General features: G+C 45.6%; 1 protein-coding gene across 2 annotated transcripts in view; it reads right to left on the bottom strand.

Annotated features, from left to right (window-relative positions):
- LOC138489128 (contactin-associated protein-like 5) overlaps nt 1–25,350 on the bottom strand; it is a 1,755,478-nt gene that overhangs the window by 666,182 nt on the left and 1,063,946 nt on the right. For both annotated transcript variants that reach the window (XM_069616764.1, XM_069616763.1), the window contains exon 11: nt 6,828–6,934. In XM_069616764.1, the coding sequence (XP_069472865.1) occupies nt 6,828–6,934 (107 nt within the window). The remainder of the gene's footprint in view (nt 1–6,827; nt 6,935–25,350) is intronic.

The raw sequence follows: 25,350 nt of genomic DNA, 5'->3' as shown, positions 1-25,350 counted from the left end.
AATCCCAAAATCTGTGCCTTCCTTTTGAATGTGATATTGTCCAAAATGAAAATCCCTCTGCACCACATTGTTCAAAACTCTGCCTTCCAAAATAAAATGTGGTTTATCCCAAACTAAAGTCCTATGTGTTCACACTTCATAACTATGCCTTTAAACCAATTGTCATTCTCCAGTTGAATAAATCCACTCTCTCCTTGGGTGGGCAAGTGACACCCATACCAGAAAGGTTTGAGACTGATTTGGGGTAAAGAAGGAACAAAGGTGCTGATTTTAAATGGCTGTGTGTTTTCAAGGTGTCCTATGTGTTCATATGTGATGTGCACTGGCCTGGTACCTAGCTTATTGGTGGCACAGGGGGAGGAGGCTGAGTGGTATTATACAGGTCGGAAATTGACCCAAATAAAAATCTGTTCTGCGGCTTGTTGAGCAACACTTTGATTGGGGAAGAAAAAAAACTCCATGAGTTGAGCGTGGCCATCCAATAAATCGTTACAAATCCAGCAAGATTAACTGTTCCATTTTCAGACTAGATTTACTGTACCACCATTAGATGTATAGTAAGACGGTTTGTTTGATTAATTGCTGCATCAGTAAATTAATGTGCACCTTGGGCAGAATCAGTGTTGCATTACTAGACTCTGTACCACTTTCTAAAAGAATCAGACCCAGTGCACGCCATTTGATCACTTCATGCTCTTTGATTGCTCAAAAGATTATACTGCTTCTAGACCTTCTTGCCCCAAAATAGATTAACTGTTACATTGCTAGATTGATAGCACCTTTGATAGATAATTTATTTCATCGCTAGATGACTGTCTAACTACTGCATTGCCAGATTGATGTGCACCTCCTTGGCTTTACAAATTGTTGGACTGCTAGACTACTCTATCTCTGGCAGATATATTATTGCACCACTTAATTATTGCATCACAGTTAAATCTATTGCACCCCAAACAGATTATTTATTGCACCTACAGATAAATCAATGAACTAGATCTATCCTTCAAATATAAGTGAACTGATAGCAACCCGTCCATAGCATATCAAATCTGAATGATGCCAAAGACTGCACAGAAATCAGGACAAGTGCAGACAAAGACCATGCAAACATGTATAATTCTTCAGCACACCAAAAAGATAAAGGAATTAAACTTGAACACAGGTCTGCAAAGCCCCTTAGAAGACATCTCAAGCATTTATTGTGAAATCCCTCATCGCACAGCTTCATGTGACATCATCCCTGACTGTCAGACCCACTTGCTAATCTGTTCTTCTCTATACTATTCCACACTGAGCATCCTTCTGAACTAGAGAAAGACTCCCACAATCCTTCACTTGCAGACAATCTGGTTAACATGGCTGCTAATTGTTTAACAGATCATCAATACTTCATCATACTTAAGGACTATGACATCTGGCTAGAAAGGGACAACCCAGACACACAATCTTTGCAAACCTTGGCATGTTACACCACAAACATTAGTAAAAGAGCACACCCACAACGCTGAAAACGCCTTGGATGGTATTTCCTGTACTGAGAGCTTCTACACTGTCTTTAAGCAGTTTGACAACTCTGCACACCATTCAGCATTTTCACTGAAGAACCAACATTCCCAAAATGTACCAAAGCTCCCCAGTGCTACTCAGACAATGGAAAGGAATCCAACTGGAAAACCTCCTGAAAAAAAAAACGTGAGGTGGTCCTCTCCCTGCAGGCAACCGTAAACCAGGCGCAGCACAGGATGACAAATTTAACAAATCCAAAACTGGATAGACAACAGACTTTAAAGGATATCACTTTTCAAATCAATCACAAAAGAAAGACATTGTCATATGATCTAACCCCAAACTTAATCTGAATAAAAAAGAAAACGGAAGGCATGAACAAATCTAGAGAAGAAAGCAACTCCCTGCAGACAATCTGGCCTACTGTTGACAGCTCCAATTCAGCCATTATTAAAGCAACACAAAGAAAACATTCTGTACATTAAAGAGAATCAGTACAACATGGTCAAAGGGAAGTCCTGAAGATCCATGCATTCAAAAACCCTAGAATATATGATAATCCACAGGTAGTAGCAGAAGAACTCTGAGACTCCATTGCTACACACGTGAGAAGTTAACTAAAATTCAAGACCATATGGAAAAGAAAGAGACCAATGCACCAGCCTAGAATATGCTTACCCCAACATCAACAACCTTGTATCTGGTTTCTGCTCAGGATGTCCCCCACAGCCAATGGGAGCAATACAACAGGTTTACCAGCAGACAGATGCCGCCCAACATCTACCAAGCATGAACTAAACCACCATGACCAGCCACAGTCTTCCGAGCATGAATGAATGCCTTAATTGTGTAACGGATCATCCCACGTCTCTTCAAAACTTTCTTCTTCACATCTTTGGTAAAATAAAATACAACTGCACCCACCACACTACTGACCAATAATCAACTAGCCTTTCATCGCAGAAATAAATGTACCAACAAGTATGAAAACATGTGGAAAACTGATTCCTCCAAAAGTTTTTTTACAATGCCACATATTGAGCAAAGGGTGAATTTGGTTCCTCTACAGACCCTGTTTGGTCTCAATGCTGTAGCTTGGTGGGATGTTCTATATGCAGGAGAAAGATCCTTACACATTAGTAAAATACTTGGAAGTTGTTTCGGCCAAAGTAGTGCAAGACGGAATGAATGTAATACTGTTGTTCTTCTTCTATGTTATGATGTATTATGGTAAACGTTTATAAAAAAAAAAACGGTACACCATCAAATAAAAACAATTAAAAAAATAATTTGGTTCCTCCTCTTGCTGGTCTAGATCTGTCTCCTCCAACAGTCACAACACAGATGTAGGCCAACAAGAGGAACCAATTTCACTCTGTGGCATTGTAATACATTTAAAAAAAAAAAAAACACATCATTCATATCAATTCACTCCCCACATTCACCCTGAAAAATATGCCTGCAGTCTTCTGCATGACATGATAACCAGCACAATGCTAATAAAAAGACAAGAAGAGAGTGGAGTTAAAAATATCACTCTATGGAGGATAACTTCATACCCGACCAGTCGTCTCAAAACAACACCTATGTCCCATTCAAGGGTATATGCTCACAAATTGACATGGGGCATACCCTAAGGATCTAGTATCTCTCTTTTACTCTTTGACACCCACATGAGACCCTTACTGGTACAAACATGTGAGAGTTAAATACTTCAACTGTGCAGATGACATGTAAATCATATATAACCTCACAGATTACTCTACTGCAAACACAAGAGACCTCAGATGATGCTTTCCACAAATGGAATCTTGCAGGAGCACAAATAAATTAAAAGTCAACCCAACCAAAATAGGACTTAAGATCTGTGGCACAATTCTACCAAATCGATCCCATGACTGTTGGCAATGTAAACCGGTCACTGTCCAAGAAAACAGTCAGAAATCCCAGTGAATAGTGACCTCATGCTGCACCCACTGGCCAAACCCGATTTGGGACATCATGCCCTACGTGACCTTCACTCCCTCATGGCTACTTGCTTGCACTCTGAAGACTTGACTGTTCAACAGCTTCTACCTTGGACTACAAGATTACTGTACAAACAAACAGTCCAGAAATAACGCACAGCATATAAAGATACACCCACTTGGCCCCAGGACCTCACTCACTTAACTGGCGCCCAACAAAATGAAGAATACATTTAAAGTGTATGTTCATAGCCCACCACACCTTCCATGGCACTGTCCCCAAATTAATCTCAGGGGTTGTTACCACTTCCGACCGACATGAGAGCAGCACCTTCACACAGGTTTAAGAAATACAATATAATAGTTTGCAGTCAATGATTTAGCAGCTTTTTTTAAATGTGGATCCATGCTGGAGTCGACACAGTTCCTGGGTTCTTCCTACACTACCCTTGCCATTAATGTAGGCTGAAGTGTTCAGGGCCTGATACATGGAATCTTTTCTTGCACAGTGCAAACTGACTTTGCACTGCTGAAAAGTGACTTTGCACTGCAGAAACAAACCATGATTCATGGAAATTTATTCAGTGCAAAGTACATTTTGAACTGTAAAAATTAGTTGCACTGACTTTGCATTGCAAAAATACACTTTGCACAGTTCCATGAATCAGGGTTTGTGTCGGCAGTGTAAATTCACTTTTCAGCAGAGCAAAGTAATTCTGAACTGTGCAAAAAATGCCATGAATCGGGACCTCAGGGTATAATTCACAGATGCATTTCATAATGGCAAAACCCCATTGGAAAAGGCTCTTTGAGTCAGGCACACAGTCTATTACAAACAATCCCTAAAAAAGGAACACAATGCTTCGTGAGCTTTGTTATGCACACAGGGATAATAGGACACTGACATGTTCCTGAAATTAACATAAAACCAGCTGAAATCATAGTAAGTGTCTCACTAAGTACACAGAAAACTCAGAACACCAGGCATATTCATTTCAAACTATTAGGCAGAATGATAGGCAGTACCCTTTCCACACACAATTAAGACAAGTGACAGTACAAATTCACCTTTGGTACAAGCCTGTACTACACAGTAAAGTGGTAGCGATGGCTGAGCAGCCAGACTTATCTCAAAAGCAAGTGATCAGTATCAATAGTTACACAAAGGACAGCAATTAATATGATTCAAACAAACACTGACTGAAGGTTTCTGAGTAAAATAATTTATTTACACATCAGTTGAAAAACATTTCAACAAAGAAAAGCAGTTGAAAAATCACACTCTTAATACACCACACCACTCCCAATAGATTCTGGACAAGTTAAGCTCAAAATGAAGTGTGAGTAAAAAATGGCACTCCAATAATTTAAAAAGGGAGGGAAAGACAAAGTTAGACCAAAATTGAGCAACACCAACAGGTAAGTAAGCAGGGAAATCTAGAAAAAGGAACTGCAGTGTGGGAATCAAATCAAAAGGGCTTAGGGCCAAAGTCAATAGGACAAAAGTCTTTTGCTCAAGATGACACAGTTCAGGGTAGTTTGCGGATAAGTCTTTGCCAAGAGTTCAGAACGAAGTTGGTCTGCAGAAAAGTTAGTTTAAAAAATAGAGAAGGACAAGCCCTCGGATTGGGGAAAGGTTTCACACACCTTCACTGCGGCTGGGCAAAACAAACAACCAGCTTTGAACAGTACCTTTAAATGGAGAAGAAGCTGTAGCTGAGGCGGACGTTCCTGGCAGGTCCTGCAGGCTCACGGTTCCAGAAGCGACTGTCAGAATGACAAGAAGGAGGAAGACTGGAGGGTCCTGCACTGCCCAGGGAAGAAACCAGCAGCGGAGCAAAGCGAAGAATAAAAGGTGCGCTCCTTAAAACCCAAGCATGGTCTGACCTTCCTGGCTATCCGGTTCACTGTAGCTCTGTACAGCAAATTCAACCAGAGGAGGGAGTTCTGGCTTGCAGTTTGGGCAAACTGGTTGGTCCCACCAGCTCAGGGGAAGAAGGTTCCTGGTAGATAATCTCTGTCGTTGGAGTCTGAAGATTCAGACCTGCAGCAGGGCTTCACCGGGCAGTTCAGTAGTTGTAGGGGTCCTCTTCTGTCAGCCTCTCTTTGGTTCTTTCGTTCCAGTGGCGACTCTGCCTTTCCAGCCCCAGAGTCCTGCTTTTTATGCAGTTTTCCCCCATTCACACAGCCTGGCTGTCAATCACAGCGCAGGGTGGCTGTCCTGGCAGGACAGTCACCTAGGCAATCAAACAGGAGTGTGACTTGGGTTACCAAGGGAACTCATGGCAGGGGTTCTAAAACCCCTCTCTCACATCCTGCCTACCCAGACTTTCAGGCGCCTAAGAAGGGCTTCTCTGCAGAAGCCCGCTAAAGGACGGTGAACAAAGGGACCAAACCTGCTTTGGCACACAGAGAAAAACACGAGAAAGACTTTTTCAAAAAGAAATGGGGAATAAACCCAGCCGTAACCAAATTAAAACAAATATGGTCTAGCGGGTTTAAGTTTGAGGCTACCAAGATAGCCTAAAACAATACCAACGTTATTTAAGATAACGGCGGTAGCAAAAATAGGGTAGTTACCATTACAACCAGCAGTCTTAATTAAAAGGGAGCAAAACAATGCTCCAAGAGAAATAGACAAAAAGGGATCATTATTAACCCTTTCCAGTACTCTATGTAAGATAGTTTGTACTGGGTCTGTGGATTTAAAGAGACTAATAAAGTCATGGCAACTTTACATGTTCTGGGAGACAGTAGTCAGTCCCAGAAAATGGAGTCTGAGTTGGGAAGTCTAAAAGACAAACCTGTGTCACTGCACTGAACGTGCTGTGTAACACACAGTAAAAAGATTAATCCTGTGGAATAGGTGAGGCTCCACAGTCTATGAACACAATAATCTTGAACACACACAACAAAACACATGTAAGAGTGGGAAAAAAGGCTAACACTCTTACCAGGTGAAAAAAATAAATCCTAGATATCCAGCAAAGCTGCTGAGGGACTCAGTAGGTAAGGGAAATTAATCATTTTGGAGACTTCTCCCTAACACAAACTAATGTCATCGCGAAAAACAAGTGTACATCTAAAGATCTTGTTTACATTTCAGATGCCAAACAGGAAGAAGTGCTTCTGCTGATAACCTCGGATTAGAAACATAACACTGAGTGGCACAAGAACGCCCTGTGAGATGTTACAGTATTGTTGACAGAGTTGTTTAAATGCCTGGAACATCACATGATCTCCTTTCCCCCTGTTCAGTATGCATGGAATGAACACCCGCTCATGCATCCGCCCTCCCATGCGCACACGCTGCATCAGAGCCACATTGGCAAGGCAATTCATGCATTTACTTACAGCTGTGGCAGGTGGCTCCTGTGTATCCCGTTCCAGCACAATCACAGTAGAAGTTGCTCCAGGATTGAGAACACTGGCTGCCATGTTCACAATAATTTGGCAAACACCTGTTTGGTAACAAACAAACAAAAAACACAAGTATGTTAGTATAGCGGTATTTGTAGTGATGCGGTCCCACTTTGGGACGCTGGAGGTTACTTCCATTTTTCACCTTTTCTCAATAAGGCATATCCTTTTAAACAACAACGTTGCATTTCTTGCATGTATCCCTCCATCCCTTGCAAAGTATCTAGACTGCTGATGTATTTTGTTCGAAATTTTCTGTCTTCTGTTACCTGGGTAGTTTTTTGATAGTGTATTTAATAGTTGTTTAGTTGATTTAAACAGCATGTAATTTTTAGAAACTTGTTTGCACATTATTTTATTTTGGCAATCTGTACTACTCATGCTTGAGTTGTTTCTGGCTCCCATTTGTATCCCGTTTCAGAGTATGGGCTTCTCTTGGCTCACGTAACCACATAAGGCAAATGACTTATTGTTCTTAGCAGTGCCTGTTGTACCTTTATGACCCGGGCCATATATTGGTTTGTAGTAGCATGGGAGCTGAGTAGGTGGTTTAACCATGACTCATCCTTGTGTTCCTGCAGAGCAGCAGCCATTTTGTCACAGCCATAAGGAGGAAGGGCTAGGTTGATTGTGATTGGACGCTCACTTGTGAATGCAGGTCACACACAGATTTCGGAGTTGAACACATAGCACCTTACCGACTGAGCTATCCAAACCTCGTGGATGCAAATAAAGAACAGTTAAAGGACAAACTGTCAAATCTCTTTCCAAATGTTCCCTTTGCTTTATGATTGCCATCTGTGTGCTACATATGTATTCTCCGTGGGATAGAGTACGTTCTCCCAGGTGTTCAAAAGTCCCTGATGAGTTCTGTGAGTAAATAGATGAGCAAGTCGAAAGAGCTGGTCCTTTATAAGGTGCCCCAGCTCCCGCAGCCCCACTGTGGCTTTCAATAGCCTTTTCCGTACAGTGGGGAGCATTGCATTCCTTGTATAACAGTCACACGATCAACCATTCTTAATTGGGTGACTTGGCTGCTGCTATGCAAGAACACACCCTGTAGTTAATTAAACAAATCAATGAAACAGCTTTTGGGAAAAATTACACCCAACAGGTATTGGATCTAACTCGCTGAACTTTTAGTGCGAAGCGAAGTGACTGTGCACTGCCAAAAAACACGATGAACCGGGCCTGATTCACAGAGCAGCGCAGCGTGTATTTTTACTGAGCAAAGTCACATTGCAGGGCCATCTTAAGCACTTTTGGGGCCCTGGGCATGGACATTCTTGGGGCCCCCTTCCACCAAACCAAAGGAATTAAGTGATCAAGAATATCTGCCACCCCCCAACCCTGCTGCGATCACAACCGCCTCACAGCATTAAAAATAGGCATTGTTTACTCCGTTTAAGTCCCCTTACCCTCTTCATTCTTGCTCTAATCAGAATGATAAACAAGTACCATTTGAAGGCCAACATTATCAGTCTACAAAGAGGTTACTTCTGTTCTAGCATAGATGCAGGAGACTTTTTATCAATAGCATCCAGGAAGGTATGCAGCCTTTAATATTAATGCAGGGCTGTATGTAAAAGGTACATGTAACCCAGAGTAGACAGAGAACTCACATATGTTGCCTCACAGAACGCAATCATGCTCAAGCATGGATAGAGCAGACCAATTGGGAGTAAGAAGAAAGCTACACATACCATACCATGGATAGTGGATGCAGATTAGAAGCTACCAGGAAGTTGACTGTATCCAGACAGACTCAGATTATAAGTGGGACATGGTTTTCAAATAGTGTTGCCATTAGAGATCAAAAGAATAAGTGCCTGTGATGTGCAATATATCAATGCTCACTATTATAGTGGAAGCATCACAATAGCCAGTGACAACATGAGTGAGGCTGTTTTGAAGATCATACCCTGAGAATGAAATCACTCTGAAGGGCTGACAATTTTGAAAGGTTTAGGGACGGGTAATAACGAAAGGCTAGGCAATCCAATATTAAATTAGATGCCCAGTATTACACAGACTGGTTATGGGATTTCTGCATTTGAACACTTTCATGGCCAGGTTTTACCATGAAATAAAAAAATCTCATTTTATAAAACTGACTTGGAAAGTACAACAATGACATTACCAAACATGACAATTTTTAAAAACAACACATTATAGACAGGTGTAACATAGAATGATTCTAGCTTCATTCTCTCCATCATCAAGAGACGTATATAAGTACCAGCATACCAAACAGTGTGATTTAACAGATTTAATCTGCGTTTGCCTTTTGTATTTTGAAGCTTTACATACTTCCAAAACACTGGCTTGTGAAATTGTCATTTATAAACGTGCATAAAAACCTTTGACTTTTACAAAAATGCAAAGCGTTTTTTGTGTCAAACGAGCAGACTTTAAAATATGTTTGTCGGAGTCCTGCACCATCTGGTCCACTCCCTTCTTTCAACCACCCCTTCCACTCAAATGGCCTATGAAAGAAGAAAGATCAAGTAATGGGATAAACGAGGCCACCAGCACGCGAGAAGGCAAACCTCACAGAAGACAGTGCAGTAATGTGCGAGATATTAGTTGTTCGGCCAGGATCACTGTATTTTCTTCTGGCAAAGCCTGGATACAAGCATGAATGCTTTGGTTCCAAATTTGGATACGTATTCATCTCTTGGACTAACAGTTTATGCTCCTCATTGGAGGTGATGGACTAGGTTTTGCCCCATCTGAACAAACCAATTTCTAGACCTTCACCATAAGGATGACTGGTTCGTGTTTATTGCAACCCCTATATGGTGCAGGTAGATTGCTGATAATAGCACATGTTGTGCTGCAAGACCAAGTACATATGCAGGCAGGTTTATAAACCTCAGGCATGGGAAAGGCTCAACCAGCCTTAGAGGAATGTGCTTTTCTAATCTTGCATATGAACACATATCTCTGCAATGAGTGCTTAGCCCACTGAGCTAACTTATGAACCATTGTGGCACTCACTTTACCAGTATGCATTTCAAATGTGGCTATTGCACATGAACAACATAATTCCCGCAGGAAGGAAAGAATGCTACAGGAGTTGTTCCGCAAGGAACACACAACCTACGTATACCACAGTGATCACAGAAAGCATTACATGGTGAACTGATCAAGGCAGAATGTACTTGCCAAAACAGACAGGCAATGTAGGTTTAGAGCTTCAGCACCATGCCATAAAATATCATGATGTGTGCTATTTAAGTCTGGTGAACAAAGGAATCTTAGTTCTTTATATCAGGCAGCCTTGTGGGGCCCCGTCCAAGGTGTGCCCCTTTTGCCCTCCCATAAAAACGTCTCTGTCACTTTGCACTGCAAAAGTACTCTTTGCATTTGCCTAAATAGGCCTAATTCATGGTGCAAAGAGTACTTTTGCAGTTTGCACCACAAAATGTTCACCACTATGTGAATCAACGTGTTTGTTGGCAGAGCAATGTCTCTTCACAACAAGCTAAAAGTTTCATGAATTAGGCCCCATTGTCTTTCAAAAAATATTTCAAGCAGCAAAATAAAATGTTTGCAAATGTTGGCTTTGTAATTATATTAATATTTTGCATGTATAGAGAGATTCGTGCTCTAAATTCCATCAGTGACCTAAGCAAATGATACGACTGTTTACATGAATAGCCCCATGTGCATTTATTAAGTAATGTCAGAGAGAGACACTTCCGAGAAGGTGAGCCTGCAAGTACTAGTCATTGCTTTATTCAATGTGTTTACTGTTACTTGTGTTGCAGCTTTGAGGACAGGCGTTCACACTGTTTCAGTAGCCATTGTGACATCATAACTCAGCTATAATTAGGTTTCTAAATGGAAGTGGTGATGCCATTTCCTATCACAAATGAGTATTGATATCAACACTAGACTGTGAAATAGCCCCACGCACCTTCTAAGGATATTACAGATTTCTGATTGCCTTGGTTAATGCACAACGCTAAGAGGCATGTATTGCCATGCTTAGGGGTCACATATTGGGGGCATGTTATTCTTTATAACGCCAAAGATCAACTCAGAAAGAACAGCGGCTGTGAGTATCAATAACTAGCACTTATGATGTAACCAAGTAACCGCATGTCCTAATGTACTCATGCCTACGTACACTTTCATGTAAACAGCGCCTCAATGCCTTGGGGCTGTAGTGCGCTTTACAAATGTAAAAAATAAAATAAATAAAATAAATAACTAGCAATGTAGATAGAATGAATGTCATTGGAACATTTTAGATGAAACTGGATGTTGCAGAGTTCCTTTTTTGTGACCCTAGCAAGGTGCATGGCCCTTGTGATGCGGGCAGGCCTCAGTGGAAGGATGGGCCTCAGAGTCAGAATGGGCCTGCAGCCAGATATGGGCATGTAGAAGAGGATGGGCATCATACCCTCGATAGGCCGTGGGTTAACCATGTGCCTAAGAACAGAGATGGCATTAAGTGGAGGGACGGGACCTGGGCATGGGTGGGCCGTGATGCAGGTGTGTGCCTGAGGATAAGGATGTGCTCTGGTGTGGTCCTAGACCTGGCGCCAGGATGGGGCCTGGGGCATGAGCATTTGTGTATGGAGATGGCCTTATTATAAGGACGGACCCTGGGAGAGGTTGGGACCAAGCAAGGAGCAGACTTGAAACCTCACCTGGGGTTTTAGGTCATGCCTAAGTAGAACACAGTTCCATATGATGATGTCGCCTGGAAAATGAGGCCAGGTAGGTGACTTTTTTTTTTCCTGACACCTAAAGGACTTTCCCCAAATATTCTAGGAGGGCATCATCTTAAATTATAAACTCCCATCTAGAATAGTTGGGGAAAGTGTTTGATTTTGATGGGGGTGCATTTTCTGGGAAATGTCGCCACCTATTGACCATTTCCCAGGCGACTTTATCACTGGACACCAAGAAACCTTGGAATGGTTGCCAACGGCCCTGAGATCAGTGAAACAGTGTATGTATGGTGCAATGTGATGATGTCACAACAAACAGATTATATTATAATTGTAATATATTTTTGTAACTGTAATTGGCTGATTTACAAAACGGCAACATTACATCGCAATAACAATCATTATTCTAAAGTCTAGGTATTATATGACATTTATGTACAGATGTGTTCATAGAAATATCCGTTATTGAAGTGTTATGTCTATTTGAGTGAAATATGTACGTTATGGTTTTGACCTCAGCGCCCACATATGAAGGAGAAAGAGCAATCAATCACTGAAGAAAAGAGGCAAATACGCTGTGGCGCAGGGGTGTTGCTAGGTCTGGAAAACATCAGGGGCTAAGCTAATGTCGGGACTGGTGGGACTCGGGGCCAGCTAGCATCTTGGTTGTAGCACCTGAGCTTCTATCCGGGGCTACAACCAAAAGACCAGGGGCTATAGCCCCCTAAGCCACACCCTAGCAACGCCTCTGTGGCCCACTGGCTACTACCTCCCTGCAGTGGCGGCGCCACTGTGGCGCCATGCCCTATTTTCGAGTGAATGGTCTGAGCGGTGACGACAGGGCGCAGAACCGTTCATCAGACATCCAGTCCCTCGTGTTGTTTTCTGTTTAAATCTGACATTTTCATCTGATAGAAACGTGGATGCTATGACCGGCTGCATTAGACGGCGCCCGGGAGGAGTGGTGCTGACACGGGAGAGCTGTGATTAATCCCCACAGACTCCTGCTGCACTCCTGCAAAGCAGCGCCGCCATTTCACGCGCCACCAGTCACAATAAACACATGCGCAATCAAGCTCAGCTTTACCAAATAACAATCCCTGTAGCCTTTTATACTGCATTCACTTGTTAGGCAAATGCCTGATTCTGCAGCTCAAAGAACAAATAACACAGGCAAATAAATATCCCTAGACGGTTCAACGGGCTGAGAGCGCAATCGCAGGGTCTCTGCGCCTGATTTACAAAAGCATTTGACAATGGCGCAAACCAATTGAAACATTTTTATGCAAATCGGTCCCTCTCTCTATATATATATGTCTGTTCTGTATTAGTAGTGAGCGCCTATGTCACACAGATGCCGATCCTCCATAATGCAACCATGTTCAGGTGTCTGCAGCTATGCCGCCATAACTCTGAATGGCAATTATGCCTGAACCCCAAGAGAGAGGAGTGTCTGTGTGCGCACGCGTGTGTGTGTGTGCAGTGTTCTCTGTGGTGATCTTCCCTTGACATTCATTGTTATAGAGTGGTTGTAACTCCTTGGGCCTCATTACGACCCTTGCGGAAATCAACAGACCTGACCGCCATAGCGTAAATAGCGTTTCCGCCATTGCACGATGGAGCAAAGTGCGGCTAATTCCGACCCATCGGGCACGAGCATTACGCCATGGCGGAATCCGAAAGGCTGCGATGGCGGAAATGACCCCAAAACGCCCCTTACCGCCGTCGTACGCCGCACTAGGTGCAATTCCGCCACCCATCTTAGCGGTCACCGTAATGAGCGGGCACCGCAAATTACGGCCACCGTAAATATACGGAAACAGAAGTAAAAGCATGTAGCCGGAACGGGAAACAGCACGGCGCACAACTATAAAATGAGAATCCCAACACAACCATTAAAAATCCGACCCTGACACACATCCCAACCCGTTAGCAACTCCAGTTAAAAATATAAATATGGGAAAAGTAGCTAAGAAAGCGTGTGATCGCAAGCGGCAGGTCCACTTCTCCCATGAGGAACTGACCGTGCTCACAGAGACCCTCCAGGAGAATGCCGCCGTCGTCTTCTCCAGTCAAATGACCAGGACGGCCCTTGCCAACAAGAAGACCATATGGGCCCTGGTGGCACAGCGCGTAAGTGCGGTGGGGACCGCACCCCGCACCCCACAGCAATGTCGAAAGCGATGGGACGACCTGCGGATACGCGTCCGGAGCATACTTTCTGCTAACAGAAACATTGCCACAGCTACCGGGGGAGGATCAGATTCGCCCATCAAGTTGACCCCCTGGGAGGAAATCTGTGCCTCCACCGTAGGAATGGAGAGCATAGAGGGAGTCGGAGGGATGGAGAAAGGAGTGCCGACATCCGGAGAATCAGGTAGGTTGGCCAAAAGAAACAATGCCAAATCCACAAAGTACGAACATGTGCAGTACCATGTGTGCCCATAGTGCAATACATACTTTGGCCTGATAGCGCCCTCTAAAACTCAGAATAAATAAACAAATTAATTAAGATCCTAAAAACACCCCCTACATGTGCAGCATGCACCCCCAACTGCAGGCTGCCAAATAAAAGCATCATCAATGCACACAAAAATGAGACCACCTCCAAGGCCCAGTCCCAAATCACCCTCATGTACCACCCCAATGCATGTGATGCATTGCCATTCCAATATCCACAGACCCATAACTAACGCTCGCCCTCCTTTACTCCACCACAGGGTCCGATTCCAACGACGAGCTGCAGGACACCCCTACCAGCACACCTGCAAAGAGGGCCAAGACCAACGTCCAAAGACCCTCCACCTCAGGTGCACGGATCAAGACACGGCAGCAGCAGGAATCAAGTGGCAGCACACTGGAGGGGACTGCAACAGGCACCCCAGCAGCCAGCATGTCCACAACACCAGCACCACAGGTCCCCCCAAAGGATGTATCAGATGGCACTGCTTCTGGTGGTAGCAGCACCATAGGTGACACAGCTGTCATGCCAGCATGCTCCGACACAGAAAACAGTGCTGGCGACGTAGGACCCATCCATGACCTGTCCCAATCCCCCTGTATGTTAAATCCCCTACACCATGAGGAAACCACGCAGGGGCACCCACAAGACGACGACTGGCCAACCCCCACAAGCCCTGTGCCAAGGCAACATGTGTTGAGCAGCCCCTCTGTCACACCACCGCAAATGTCCATGGCCCAGCAGAGGCAACAGTCCCTCGACCAGCTGATCGAGCAACAGCAGCAAGTGGCCACGCTACTCAAGGATCATGCAAATGATTGTGGGGGTTCTAGGGCAGCCATGGAAACATCCACTGAGACACTTAGGGCACAAATGGAGCGAAGTACAGAGACACTCAGGGCACAAATAGAGCAAAGTAGTGAGAGCCTGAGGGGAGAAATGGAGAGAAGCACCGAGAGCCTGAGAGCACAAATGGAGAGAAGCACCGAGAGCCTGAGAGCACAAATGGAGAAAAGCACCGAGAGCCTGAGGGGGGAACTGCATGCGACGTCCAAAGACGTATGTGGTGAACTTTCCGCTGTGCGCCGTGTGCTCACTGAGCTCTCACAAACCCTCAGGGACATGCATGGACGCGAGCAGGCAGAGACATCATCCGTTGCAAGTTCCGTCCAGGGCAGCCCCCAACGTAGATCTGGCAGGAACCTGCACTCCACGGGCAGGGGTGCCCCTGATACCCGGAGAGGGGGCTTGCAATAGCGTCTACCCACGGACAATATGCATATTTGGACACTGGTGTTCGGGGGAGAGGTAGGAGGGTGGAGGGGGTGTGTTGGGCAATTCTGGGTGGCGGGTCCATAGGGTGTATGAATCAATGCACATTAGCAATACAGTTCATCATTATCATCCAATGAGATGTGTGGACATTGATCTTTGCGTACGAGGCCTTCATAGGCGTACAGTCCACAATGTGCTTGTACTACACACACACACAGTGCCACAAGTCCCCTTTCCATGGAATAGGCACCATGCGTGGTTGCTAGAAGCATGCATCTATGATGGTCTGTCGGATTTCACGTGCATCCTGTGCCTCATGGACTCCTTGAGGTGCCGCCACATCCCCACCCTCATCATGACCATCTTCAGGTGCATGCAGTTCAGCGTCAGGGGGCATGGGCACATTTCTACGTACGCACATGTTGTGCAGCATGACACATGCCATGACCATCTTTGAAACCTTCTCATGGCTGTACATGAGTGCCCCGCCAGACCTGCTGAGGCAGCGGAAACGAGCCTTCAGTAGGCCGAATGCCTGTTCTATGACTACACGGGTACGTGAGTGGGCATGGTTGTACTCCTCCTCATGCTGGTTCTGTGGGTTCCGGATTGGTGTAAGGAGCCATCTCTTCAGTGGATACCCGGCATCACCTGTATGTGGCAAATAAAGGGTGTTAGTGGAATGAGAGTGCTATGTACGCCCCCCACCCCCTTCCTGCAAGGTCATTGACGCATCAAATGGGCCACGATGTCATGCATGGAATGAGACTCACCGAGTAGCCAGGATCTGTGCCCTACGTGTCGCTCCATGTAGCGTGGTATTCTTGTGTTCCTCAGGACCATTGAATCATGGGTAGATCCTGGAAATCGGGCACAACAATGTGTAAAGATCCTGTTGGAGTCACACACCATTTGCACATTGATTGAATGATATTGTTTCCGGTTGCGGTACTGGACCTCCATGGCATGTGGGACAACCAATTCAACATGGGTGCAGTCGATGGCACCAATGCAACCCGGGATGCCGCCAAGTGCATGGAATCCCACTTTTGCGTTGGTAATCTCCTGGTCCGTGCGTGGTAGTGTGATGTGGTCGTCGGCGTGCTTCAGGAGGGCATCGAGCACTTGGAAGAGTGTCCGTGAGAACAGTGGCTGTGAAATGCCATGCAACTGTCCGACTGTGTGCTGGTAGGTGCCTGTGGCCAGGAAGTGGAGTACAGACACCACCTTCAGTAGGGGTGGGATGGCGGTTGGGCTATCTATCATGCTGACAAGGTCAGCGTGTGTCATGTCCACAATGGCGATTATGGTGTCCCGGTCCAAACGGTAGAGGGTGTGGATCTGCTCAGCACTGAGGTTGAACGGATTAGCTCGGAGGCGTGGGATTGCGGGCTGCCTGCGTGGTGGTAGTGGCAGTGCTTGTGGGCCTTGCTGACCCTGCCCTGCCCTCCTTCTCCTGCGTCTCCTCTGTGCGGCCGGTTGTTGTAGCTGTTGGTGTTCGTCGTCTTCTTGTAGTTGTAGTACTTGCAGTGCTATCTGGTCCCCCAGGGCCAACATCGCTAGTCCTGCCGGTAGCATTTTGGAGTGGGTGTGGTTGTGGGAGGGGTTTGGGTGTGCTATTTATTTGCTGTCAGGCTGTATGGGCTCCACCTGTGCTGATTGATTGAACCTGTGGCAGCTGCAATCCCTTTTGGGCGAGCACGTCCCGCACGAAACGCTGCATTTGGCCGCATGGCATCTTGCAATTGCAATCATGTATCAAATCCCGATGGCAGTGTAATGTACTTTGAATGAATATTATGCTATGCTCCCATTGTTACACATACTATATTTGTAGTCGCGGACAAACTTGTGAAGGGTCAGTGGTATGTAGGGCTCGATCGACGGCGGACCCTCATGCAGCACAGTAACGAACTTCACCGACGGGCGTGGCGTCCCATTCGTGATTGTAGCCAGTTAGCATTATCACACACAGCCGCACTACATAGATGTAATTGTGAATGCAAGCGTTCACAGAAGCCTTTTCGACGTAATGTTGCAAATGAGGAATTCGAAGGACAGCGCTTTTGGTTTTGAAGTAGCGGCGAGGATACGCCCACAGGTCTGCCTGGAAATGTAACGTTCTATTGTAGAATGTCCTTGGGACAGGGCCCATAACGAGCAAGCAATGAATGATATGAATTGAATGGGATGCGCAATAGCGTAGTGGACGATAAGGCAGGACGTTCCCAAATCCATGTTGCTTCACAACACTACAGATCCGGCCAGGAGCACAGTGGTTTTTGCAGACTGCATTACGCACAGACGCAATGGAAGTTTCAAATATTATGTGAGTGAATCTTCATGCGTTTTCATGGCGGGATGAGGGGATGATGAATGGATGCATGGACAGTTGATTTGATTTGAATCTGCCATGTACATGGGTTTAATGAATCGATCCCCTTCCCCTGCGCTATGTGATGCAAAGCTGCCATAGTGGGACCAACGTCTATCTGCCCTTGTTGGATCCTCCCTGTCTCGACGCGCCTTCATACACTTGTGTCTAAGCACGTTACTAATCCCATGTTATGGGTTCTGTCTTGACGGACGCATGCACAGTAACAGACGTTAGTAATGGTGTATTCACCTCGATTAATTTCGTTATGATTCGCTACTGATTTAGGGGTGTATATATTCCTTTGGAGTGGGCTAGCATGCATATGGGTGTGGATTTGGTGTGTTGAATGAAGTGTGTGATGCATCAGAAGTCCTGAAGGCCATACAGTTAATTTGTGTTTCATTTGGGTGACAGGTATCTCCTGCCCTTTTGCAGATGCCATATGTACGCCACTCCTCCAGATGGGTTTTACTCTCGACACCTGCAGCTTCGGGTAAATCAGTGGAGCACCATTACGATCTTATGGGACGATCGCCAATGGGCCACATGCCCTTACGCAGTACTGGTGGCTAGGTGCAACATTTCAGCCTTTCAGCTGGACTAGTGCCTACCTCATGGGACGGACCTGCGGTTCTAGGCGCTTCCATGTTGCCTTTTGGAACGTTAATGTAGGCCCTGTGTGCCATGAAGGAACAGGGCGTCACACAAGTGGAAGCTGGTCAATTATTGCGGATGCAGCCCTCGGTGATGATGGATGTTTTGGTGTTCATGTGCAAATTGCTGTATGGCCTTTGTTATTTGGATGTGCATTAAAATTGTATTCCGATATTTGCCGTGTTGCGTTATTCTTTGCAGGTGATGTAGCAATTTCCGATTTGTAGCGCTATGTATTGTGAGATGATCTGCATTGTGTTCCGGCTTCTGAGTTGAGTTGCGTGGTACTGTACTGGCCGCGTTTGCCTACGTAGCACAGTATGGTCACGGATAGGGACTGCCATTGTGACTGTTTTCATGATGTGCTGCTCAGGGGCGGGGGATTAGCTTTTGCCCAACTGGTGCCTGTCAGCCAGGTCGATTGGTGGAATGATGGGATTATCAGTATATGGCTGGTCACAGGTGCCTGTGTTTGCGTGCGTTTGTTGGCGGGAGACTGGGGTCATGTCCATTGGAATAGCTTCTGTATTCGTGCCATCTGTGCCCTGCAGCTCCCATCGGCCCCTCTTGAGATGGCCTGGCTGCTCAGTCACTCTGCCAACTTGTGTGGTACATGCTTGTGCTGATGGTTGGTTTGTTTACTGGCAAGGGTACAGGGCTGGTGCAATCTCCCTCAGGGTACTGCTTTGGATGTTGCCTTACACTGGTGGCAAGCGATGGGGGACTACTGTTGTTTTGTGTCTTGTAATCTTAATGTTCATTTTGCTGTACTTGAACCTTCACATGCCTGTGCTGCATCGGTACGGCAATGGTGACATGCCGAATATGGATGGCCACTCACGAGGCACTTGGAGCCCCTGCATGCATTTCTACGTTGGCATGCATGGGTGACTTGTAGATTTCACTGGTTGCATAGTGTGACTACATTGCGCCTGCCAGGAGTTGTGCAATGTGGCCAGGGAGTGGAGTACAGGCACTCAGTAGGGCCATTTACGGTTGGTTCACGATGCCGTATTTCTCACCATGGCGGAATGGTACTTTCCGCCATGCTTGATGGCGTTCAGTACATGTCCGCTAGGGTCAGAATTCGCGTACCGTTGCGCCATGGCGGTAATTCCGGTTTTGCAGGGCGCGCGTGCGCGTACTTGGTGCAGTTAGCGTTGCCGTTCACTGCGGTGTCGCTAATGGCATCGTACTTTACGGTGACGGGTCATAATCGCAACGAGCGGTATTCGATGGCGGTATTGCATTTCCGCCATCGTTTTTTCATTTCCGCAAGGGTCGTAATGAGGCCCCTTGAGTTGGAGTACCATACTGTCACCCCAGCACATATAGTATATTTACCATTGACTGCTTAATTTAATAGGACCCTTCCATGATGCCGAAGTTTAGTGCTGAATGCGTGAATGCTCACTTTGTGGGTGCAAATTGGAACAACATGTTCTGCAAGCAAACTATTGACTAGCTATTGACAGTGTGCGAGATATTTCATCTGCCTACGTGCGTTCCCCCAGATTGTTTTGGAATCTCCTGGTGTTTCTGAAACAGTCCTGTCACCTTACCACAGTATTGTCGTATTCTGAGGAACCTGACTGAACACGTAACATAATGTACCTGAAGCCTTGGTTATTTAAAAGTGCATCTGGAGTCCTAATACAGACTACAGCAGGGCATAAAGGAAACGTGTTATGAAGGAGGGAATCGTGTGCTGCCCACTGAGCTGTCATTCTCGTATCTACCCTGTTTTCTCGGAAATAAGACGTGAAAGGCATCTGGGACCTGCACATGCGCTCTATCTGAGTAACCTGATTTAAATCATTACATGAATTACTCCTGTTGGAAGCAAGTTAACGATTCCACTTTCAGAATCGTTATGGCGTCTAGAATTTCACACATTAATTTGGATGCAAATTAATAATGTACTACCTTTAAACTTAAAAGGATTCTGCTGAGACAATTTGATATGTTTTTGTGGGTACTGGGCTGGTAGTTGTTTTGCATCTTTGATAAGCCATGCCTGAGAATCTTGACCCAAAGTGATGGCCCTAGAAGGGACAGGAAGGTCCATTCACATGCACTTTGCAACCAAGCAGTATTGGGACCTTATTGTTTCTACAGTGGAAAGCTGCCAATAGGACATTAAGTAGCTCATCTCCTCTTCAGCTTTTGAAACTATAACACAATGTTATTTGTTGAGTGTTGTTTCTACGAACCAATCAAAGTGGAGTTTCTACTGTCTCATGATGATGTGTTTTTCTACACTGAGCTAACACAGATTAATATACACGGTGGGAGATATGTGTAAGTAATATAAACAAAAGGCTCTGCCACCTTCACTGTTTATTTATGTTCACACACTCATTTAACATGTTCTTACTAGAAATCTGTGTATATCCGCGGCCACAAAGGGGTTCTTGCTTGCGGCTAAAGTCCAGCCAATGAAACGTCATGCTTATCTCAGAGGAAGTGATAGCCACAGTTATAACTGCTGTGATAGGCGTCCGTATTAGGCCACCCATTTCTGTACAATAATCACATTATTTGGTGGATGTTACACCCCACAACTGTACATGTCTTTCTGATTCCATGCTATACCCTTGTGTCATTTGAACTTTGAAACACTGGCAATAGGTGTTTTTGAGTATGCAAAAAATGTATATGTACATGCGGCTACAATAAGGGCATTCATATCTGCGGCTATCATCAGGCCATTGGGACATGGTATATTTTGGAATGCTTTTGTACCTGCGGGTATAACTGATGTTGCCTATCTTTTTTTTAATAGCCGCCGCTACAACGGATGTCTATGGGCCTGTGCGCCTATCTATAGTGTTTCGTAGCTGGGGTTATGAAATGATGGTTAGAAAAAAGTGGTGTACTTTTTTATTAGTATGCATATTATGTAATATGTAGTCCTTAAAAGGACTGTTTTGGGGAACACTGAGTGCCGTATTTCAGCACATTTGGAGTCCCGGTTTGATGTTATCGAGAAACACATACTTTCATTTTTCAGTTAGGTGTACTCCATCATGTCTATACAGGTTAGACATGTAGACCTGGACGTTGTGGTTCGAAATCCATAACTGCTTTCAGTCTCTAATGAAAGCTGAAAGTACCTTATTAACATTTCTCTGGGATTTCTCAATTTTAGAGTTAAATCGGGTGGTCCGGTGGTCCGGTGGTCCACTTCCATGTTTGCGCCTGAGACGGATGGGAACAGTTTAAGGTGGTGAGAAGAAAAAGTTCTATCAACTTTTCTAAATCTCTAAATTATTAAATCATTGCCACCACAAAGTATAATATGCACCATATTGAATATGTTTGCCATTCTGATTGCAGAATCCACAATGTGAAGCTGCTGCGGGCCCAATTCATAGAATTGAGCGCAGAAGTAGCGCAAGCACCGCACGCGGAGAAGGACCGTGCACCATGCATGCGCCAAGCTGTGGCGCAAACCAGCGATTGCGTTGATTTTCCGAGGCATCAGTAGTTGTGGCGCAATAAACATAAAGCAGCATCAGTAACGCCCCAAACACACCCCCTTTGCGCAGGAATAAGCCATTGAAATGGCTACTACGGCGCAAGGCCCAGCGCCATCTGTGGGACAGCACAAAGCCCCCCAAAATAATTGCATGAAAAATCATCACATTCCCCGCTCGCACCAGCCAAATTGTGTGGAAAGTCCCACACATACCCCATCCGCAACCCTGCAAAATCGCGTACACCGCTCGCAACAGCCAAAAAATCATGTGGAAAGGCCTGCGTGTACCCCATCTGCACCCCAGAAAAATTGCGTCCCCCGCTCGCACCAGCCAAATCACGTGGAAAGGCCCATGTGTACCCCATCTCAACCCCTGCAAAATCACGTTCCCGCTCACAACAGCCAAATCGCATGGAAAGGCCCACGTGTACCCCATCTGTACCCCAGCAAAATCACATACCCCGCTCGCACCAGACAAATCGTGCGAAAAGGCCTGTGTGTACCCCGCCCGCATCCCAGTGAAATTGCGTACCCCGCTCGCACCAGACAAATCACGGGAAAAGGCCTGCACATATCCCATCTGCAGCCCAGTGAAATCGCGTACCCGCTCGCACCAGCCAAATTGTGTGGTAAGGCCTGCCCGTTGTTCTCGAGGTCCTAAGACCCTAATCTTGCCTTTCAGCACCTCTTCCGCTCTTACAGGCTCTCCTGGACGTTCTGGGGCTCTCTGGCAATTCAGCAAAAGTACTCAGACAGCAGGCGAGAGACAGAGTCAGGTTCATCAGGTTTTATTCACGCCAGACTGACACAAACCGCATTGTTGTCTAGTACACAAACTCTGCCCCTCTGCTGAAACGGAGCATCATTTTATATGTTCCATAGAACAAGAGTCGAACCGCCACCATTTTCTGACACATGCCCGGGCAAAACTCTTCATTGACTTTACTCACGTACCAGGCAATTATTTCTTATCTGCTTAAACCTTCAAATTGAAATACATGTTGGCACCCATCCTAGGATTTTCCTGGCCACAGTACCAAAATATGGTCACACAGCTGTGTTACTTGGCTATAAATTCAGACATGGCCTCATTATATGTCTGTTTTCAGACTACTTATATGGTTTCTGCAGGGCGCTGTGGCCTTGAATTTTTTCAACTCCAGGGCTGACATATGCCGCCACTGTCTGCAGAGAGCTTCTTCATTTAATGCATTCTTTTTACTCATTTAAAGGCATTGTCAGTTAAAGGCATTGCAATTACACAAATGGTAGAGTTCTTTTCTGTCTGGGTATAGTTAAACACTTAACCATTTTCCTACTCAATTTTCTATAATATGCATTCTGTACCTTGCCTATTTATTAAACCATGATAAAAGCATTTACAACTTTATAAACATAACACCATTTAAAATTCTAATGTCTTTTAACCCTATGAGTTCTATTTTCACACATTCACAATACTAAATCACTCCATACGAATTTCTCTGCCTAGCTTTAAGTGAGGGGGGCTGCCCCTACTGCATTCAGTTGATGGTACCTCATCTTCATTTTCGCACATCCATTACAGCGTACCCTGTCCGCAACCCAGCGAAATCGCATACCCGTTCGCAATAGCCAAATCGCATGGAAAGGACGGCGCATACCCCATCCGCACCCCAGCGAAATCGTGTACCTGTTCGCAACAGCCAAATTGTGTGGAAAGGCCCACGCATACCCCCTTCCGCACCCCAGCGAAATTGCGTACCCCGCTCAAAACAGCTAAATCGTGTGGAAAGGCCTGCGCATAACACGTATGCACCACAGCAAAATTGTGTACCCCGCTTGCAACAGCCAAATCGCGTGGAAAGGCCAGCGCCTACCCCATCTACACCCCAGCGAAATCGCGTACACCGCTTGCACCAGCCAAATCGCATGGAAAGGCCCCCGCATACCCCATAATACATGTACAACTCCCCTGGAAGCAGACGCCTCCTCACGGGACAGCCAGAACCCAGCAGTGGACCATACCCCGCAGGCAAGCCACACCACATGGGACCCCCATCACCCGTTATCATACCCCGCAGGCAGCCCACACCACATAGGACCTCCATCACTCATGATCATCCCCCGCAGGCAGGCTCGCCTCATGTCTCTACCACCACCTGTGACGGCAACATGCAGGCAGGCCCTGCCTCATGTCTCTACCCCCACCTGTGACGGCAACCTGCAGGTAGGCCCTGCCTCATGTCCCCACCCCCCCACCTGTGACAGCAACCTGCAGCCAGGCCCCACTTCATGTCCCCACCATCCACCTGTGATGGCAACCTGCAGGCATGCCCCACCACATGTCCCCACCCCCCACATGTGACGGCAACCTCCAGGCAGGCCCCGCCTCAGGTCAACACCCACCCACGCCCAACACACAGTGAACCGATAGACATGAATGCATCAGATGTCAAATGAAATGCCATCACACACTGCACACTCCAAGTACACCTCAACACCCAACCATTGGTCATGCACACCATAACATGCCACATGCCATTGCAAGTCAAACATGACACATGCATGCATGTGTGCACACACATGAACAATGGGCAGTATCATGGACATAGAACACAATTAGCAAGAGTGAAACTTGCCCTAAACCATCAAGGTCAGACACCACTTGGATTTGGACTTCTAAAATATGTATTGATAACAGTATGGAACTCAAAGTCTAATAAAAAAAAAGAATGAAATCCGCATAAAAAGAGCAACTAATTAAAAGTTTATAAAATTATCAAAACCTTGTAAGTCAAAGAAATGAAGATGAAATCAAAGATGTGAGCCATGTCCATGAAGTAATTCCAAATGAAAACACAAATGAAAACAAAAATAAAAAGAAAACCATTGTTCCATGGTGAAAAAAATGGATCCATTGAAAACAGAACTATGTACAAAAATGAAGGGTCCATGGTCCCAAACAATATCCAAATATGATGAGTAATAAAACCAACAAAGAGCTATATACAAAAGGTGGAGGAAAGTCCAAAAACTCCAAAGAAAGAAAAAACAAAAGGAAACTTACATCTAAAGAGCTCTGCACAATGGCAGTGGACTAATCCTCTGACTCACCATTCCGCCTCAATGTTTTGGCCAGAGCATCATCGAACTCGATTTCCCCTAGGTGGGCCTGTGCTCTCCCCTCAAGGGCTTGCAGGGACTCCAGCATGCTCCTTTCAAACTCCCTGCAAGACTGCTTGAAGAACTCGGCCCGCCTCTAAGCCTGACATTGGTGTTCTCAGGGTGTTCTCTGCCCTGTCGATGGTGAGTTGTGCCCCCTGTGCCTGCTGCTGCTCTGCTCTGATTTGCTGGCCAAATCACCCCAAAACAGAAGACATCCTTGTAGCAAGGTCAACATTTCCCTCCTGCCTGATGGCCGATACCTGCCCCTCAGATGTTGAACACCCAGAGTCCTGTCACTTCCTAACATAAGCCTGCTACTGCCAAAATGCCTGGTGCCTGCACAACAAGGACAGCCTCTAGGATGATGATACCACTCA

This window comes from Ambystoma mexicanum, chromosome 9 (assembly GCF_040938575.1).
Source record: "Ambystoma mexicanum isolate Mex_15411 chromosome 9, UKY_AmexF1_1, whole genome shotgun sequence".
Lineage (NCBI taxonomy): Eukaryota > Metazoa > Chordata > Amphibia > Caudata > Ambystomatidae > Ambystoma > Ambystoma mexicanum.
Note: the sequence above shows the minus strand (reverse complement) of the source record. Positions and strands in the feature narration are given on the sequence as shown.